This window comes from Haliotis asinina, chromosome 2 (assembly GCF_037392515.1).
Source record: "Haliotis asinina isolate JCU_RB_2024 chromosome 2, JCU_Hal_asi_v2, whole genome shotgun sequence".
Classification (NCBI taxonomy): domain Eukaryota; kingdom Metazoa; phylum Mollusca; class Gastropoda; order Lepetellida; family Haliotidae; genus Haliotis; species Haliotis asinina.
The window spans coordinates 6705529-6710873 of NC_090281.1; the positions used below are offsets into that span (position 1 = coordinate 6705529).

The following is a 5345-nucleotide window of genomic DNA, read 5'->3' on the forward strand; positions in this document are numbered from 1 at the left end:
TGGTGACCCGCCAAGATGTTTTGTGTCGTCAGGCCCCGTAACATGGCTGTCCTTCTTACGCATTATCGGGGGACGTTCCTGATGACATCAACCACTCTCGACTGTTTACCGTATATCATGATATTGCGCGAAGATTGAGAGAGTTGGTGTTTCGTTTTAAGCCGCTCTTAGCAATAGTTTATCAGTTTCACGACCAGGGACGCCAGAAATTGGCTCCAAACATTGTACTCATGTTGGGAATCGAACACCGGTCTTCGTCGACACGAGCGAACACATTAACCACAAGGCTACCATACTGCCCCTTATCCCCTGCGGGACGATTGCTGTTTTAAGGGTTAACCTACACAATACAGGGAGTTAGTTACAAGTGTATAGACATCTGACGATAAGCAGACAGACTGGAAATCAGTTGCCTGAAAATAATAATAAGAACACTCATGTTGACAACTTTTTATTTACTCAAAAACAGGAAAAATACATTGATAATTGCACAATGAAAATGAATGTACAAATGAAGAGGTACAAACTATCCAGACAAGACATTTGATTATGGTAATATGGATATTGTTATAATGCGATAAGCCAGTTAAATAATCTGGGTACCGTGATGGGATAACTATGCAGATGCGATACCCCAGCAGGAACTACGCAGTGTAAATCGTATTCTCTACTGTGTTATTGCTATTAGGATAGTGAGTGGATATAATATATTCCTGAACACTGGCTACAGTGTCAGTATATATAGTGTTTGCGTAATAAGCACCGCACTGTTTGGCACTAGGATGTAGAGATACACCATTACCAAGCCAATCAAGCGTACTTATAATTTGTCAGGTATGTGTAGATATTAAATTCTAGCACAAGAGTTTAGTTTTACACCGCACTCAGCCATTTTCCAGCTACATGGCGGCGGTCTGTAAATAATCCAGTCTAGACCAGAATATCCAATGATCAACAACATGAGCATCAGTTTACGCACAAAATACTCACAATATAGCTATTAATAGACCTTTGTTAAAACTAGTCTGATCAGTTTCAAAATGACCGGAACATTTTATAGAAAAAACCCCAAAGATTCCTTAGTACAAATGAACTAGTAAGTACATGAATGACATATGTAACTATACAATAATATGCATCTGCAAGATCATGTCAGAGTATAACCACTATCACAATCTATTGCGCATTTACGCATATCACGCTGAAGGTCTGACCGAATGAAATGACACGAAAAGAAGTCGAAATTTAAGCAATCCTACTGAAACCTAAACAATAAAAACTGAAAAGAAATCTTCGTAAAGGAAACCAACATGCATTTCCGTTTGAGTTATATGTACACCACGCATTATTTATTTGAGTGGTATGTAGGATGATGAAGAGGATCACATGTTGTGGATAAACAACTTCTTTGTTGTAACAGATGCGTCGTTATTAGCACCTGTTTCACAAATGTGATGTACATCGAAACGTTGCATCCACTAAACAAAAAACAGAGTTGCTGTGTTTAGTTTTACATCGCACTCCAGATATATTGCTGCAGTAATGTAAATAATCGAGTCTGGACTAGGCAATCCCGTGATCAACAGCAAGAGCATCGACCTGCGCAGCTGCGAACCGATGACCTGTGTCAACTAGGTCACCGGATCCCGTGCAATAAAGAAGTTGTCTAACTATTATTAGTGTTCCTTTACACCACGCGTTGTCTTGTTTAGTGCATTAAAGTGATCAACACCACTAATCTCTTACATGACAATCATTCATGATTAAAAGGTCATAATGGTTAATATCGCAATGTGACCTGAACGTCAAACGGTTTCGGGCTTCGAACGAAACCAACACCAACCCCATAGTCGTATTCGGGAACTTCTGGAGGTCTGCTAAAGGAACACTTCTGCAAGAGACCAGTAAAGAACAGGAATACTTCCATCCTGCCCAAGAATTCCCCAAGGCACTTCCGCCTTCCAGTAGCAAATGGCAGGAACTCCTCCAAGAGAGCTTTGTTGATCTGACCGGAAGAGTCCAGGAAACGTTCAGGACGAAACACTTCCGGGTCGCCCCACACGTCAGGGTCGTGGCTCATGGAGTAGAGGTTGATGAAGACAACAGTGTCCTTTTTTACGTTGTAACCTTGAAATGTGAGGTCAGTTGTGGTATAATGCGGTAGTGATAGAGGAGCTAGTGCAGTGATGCGCATGATTTCGTGTATGCAGGCTTCAGTGTAAACCATCTTTCCCCGGTCTTCTAACGTTGGTCTCCGAGACGGCCCCACAACGTCGTCAATCTCCTGCTGCACTTTAGCCTGAACCTCTGGATTGGCAGCCATGTACATGGTCGCCCATTCCATGGTGGTAGCCACCGTTCCAAACCCTGCACCAAAGAAGTCATCAATTGTTGAAAAAATCCGACGGCTGCCTAATACCTGCATGTCCTCACTGTTGCTGTTAACGATGTTTACAAACCCATCAGTAGCGTCACGGAGGTGATCACGATCAAAGGTAGTCACATGTTCTTCCACCTTTTTCTGACGAGACTCAATGGATCTCCTGATTAACCGACGAAAATTGGTCAATGTCCAAGGAATCACAAATCGAAGCCAGGGAAATATGTCAATTGGATTTCCTGCCGATACTGTCTCAGTGAACTCTTTAGATTGCAGGATAAAATCAGTGAAGTCTTTCCTTTCTCTGATGTCTTCCTGGCGACCATAGCAGATCTGGTATATGATACTCCCCGCAGCAAGGAAAACGTCATCGTGAGGACAGAAACTTCTTCCCCTCTTGGAAGCAAATGAGTCAGTAACTGTATCTATCTCATGGTGGATAGCATCTTCAATTGGATTGGATTTGGCATTTGCGAAAGCTGAAAGGACCTTATTGGCCATTTTTCTGTGTCGTAAATAGTCGAGGTTAAACTGACTAAAGCTTAACCCCTGACCATCGTATAGGGCAGACGATGATGTTGTGTAGAATTGAGGCCGTCCAGAGAATGCGTCACCTTGTTCAACCAAGGCCTCCTTAATCGCTTTCTTGCCATTGACTACGAGAGCTGGCCAGGCGCCTAGTTGAATGCGGAACACATCCCCGAATTTCTTTCGTAGGTTTTGGAAGGTGACGTGAGGTTCAGTTCCGAGAAGAGGCAGGTGACCCAGGACTGGGTACCCCCACGGTCCAGGAGCTGCGTGGTGATTACTTTGAAAGTATCTGAATAACTTGATTGTTGCGAAGGACGCAATAAACGTTGCCACGGCAACCTGGATCTCAACTGAGGAAACCAATGTTGCCATGCCTCCTGCTGACGAGTGCTGCCCTACCATAGTTCTGAAGAAAGAAAGAACTTCGCCTGAATATATGGATGATGTAGACATACGAGGGCTGGTTCTACAGTTCTAAGCCTACATAATTTCTAGACTGGTGACAGCAAATAATCATAGGTGTGTTACTGGACAGCGTTCGTCATCAGCACCAGTTATTTTACTCAAATAGATCGACTCGTTCGAAAGCAACAGGCCCTTGCAGCATACTGGGATATACATACGAGTACAACGTGAGATATGTTGAGGGCTGGAGTTCTGATTTTACATCACAATGCTTCGTCTCACACCTCTCGATTGGCAAAGTCTGCAGTACATCAATGTGACTTCGAAGAACTTCCTCATCCTCCATATTCACCTGACCTGGCCCCAAGCGATTTTCACCTATTTTCAAAACTGAAGGAACATCTCCATGCCGGGAATGGCGAGCTGTATACTCCAGTATGCTTCAAGAACCTGTTGCTTTCGAACTACAGTTGATCTGCTGGAGTAAAATAACGGGAAATGCTGATGAACACTATCCTAAGATTAGTTGGTGTCACCAGTCTAGAAGTTATATAGGCTTACAACTTTTTGACCAGCCCTCGTATCCTATCTGAAGTATACACTATTTTCCATATGGTGAATTATAATGAGTGTCATATATATATCATGTGCACACATCATTTTTGTCTAGCAACCATTGTTTCTGTATTTTGTCGTCTAGCTGATACGTCATTAAAAATAGAACGCGACGTCAGTTAACAGGGACCTCATGATCACCGTGTTTTACTACACAAATGTACATGAGTAAGATGGGACAACAGAGAAATTACTCGAGCAAAAGCGTCATACGGGTTATACGAAACTCCTGCAAAGTTATGCATTGCCCGAGCAAGAGCTCACACTTGTGCCGCAAAATTCATACGACACACTACTTGCTCGTGTAATATCATCTATGTATAATATGTTTGTCTAATTTGCAGGTGTTCATCATGGGAATTAAAGGCATTGGAAGTGGTTGTCAACGTGATCCTTGCAATGTTTGTTTTCAAGGATACAGTCGTTACATAACCATGTTTACGTAAACAGGGTATATGTATGCACAGACATGATGGGACGCCGTGCCGTTTTAGATGACATATTCACACCAATAAGCACTCAGTATGTGACGTATTTAGATGGCTATCCTTGTTTAACGTCCAGTTAACCAACTAGATCTACACGTTTATAGCGATCAGCTACTCACCCGCTTCGTGTTTGCAAGCCGAAATCGTCTGCTGGAAAGTATGTCACCGCTCACACAGAGCCCTCCGCATTACTGCCACGTGACTTAAACACGTGACCATCACCGCGGACAACCGCTTCCCCAGTAATTTGGAGACCGAAGGTCACTCGTTCTTTTGACTCTAGGGCGATGTATTCTCATTGTGCCTGGTTGTATTATTTGTCTCACTCAACCCTTCCCCCGCCCATATATTATCGCCCTGTAAAACACGTTGTTGATATTCAAACAGTCGCTGGCTTTAACATATATCTTTCCACGGAGGTAAAACATAAGCCCTGTCTGTACTATACAATCCTCGCGGACCGTGGCCTTGTTCACCCAGTAAACCCCCATGCAGACGATCCCTTGTGGTTGTGTGCTATGCTTCACTGGTTTCGAAAGCCGGGCATGAAATTAATGGCTGATGGGTGCGGGGCATGGATCAGCCATTTTGTTCTGGGGACATAGTTTGATCATCAATTTTGTACACATAGTGCTATTGTTAAGATGACCCACATTGATGTTAACGTTGGACTGTCTTAGCGCTACCGATGCTTCGAAAATCTAGACCCTGGAGTCACTGCACTGAGGTTTATAGTCTCAGGGTTGGCGTGAATAAGGTGTAATGACCTGGAGTTGCTGTATATAAGGTTTATAGCTTCAAGGTTGATGTCAATAAGGTGTAGTGACCTCCAGGTTCAATATGTACAATTTATCGCTTCAACGTTGACGTGATTAATGCGTAATGACCCGGACCAGGATATAAGTTGTATTGTTTCAAAGTTGATG

General features: G+C 43.1%; 1 protein-coding gene across 1 annotated transcript; it reads right to left on the reverse strand.

Moving 5' to 3' along the window:
• Positions 1-435: 435 nt before the first annotated feature.
• LOC137273178 (cytochrome P450 1A2-like) lies at positions 436-4629 on the reverse strand. The gene is made up of 2 exons (XM_067805670.1): positions 4539-4629; positions 436-3317 (listed from the first exon to the last, which is right to left on the reverse strand). Exon 2 carries the CDS (start codon positions 3311-3313, stop codon positions 1781-1783), a length of 1533 nt encoding a protein of 510 aa, XP_067661771.1. The 5' UTR covers positions 3314-3317; positions 4539-4629; the 3' UTR covers positions 436-1780.
• Between the last annotated feature and the right edge of the window lie 716 nt (positions 4630-5345).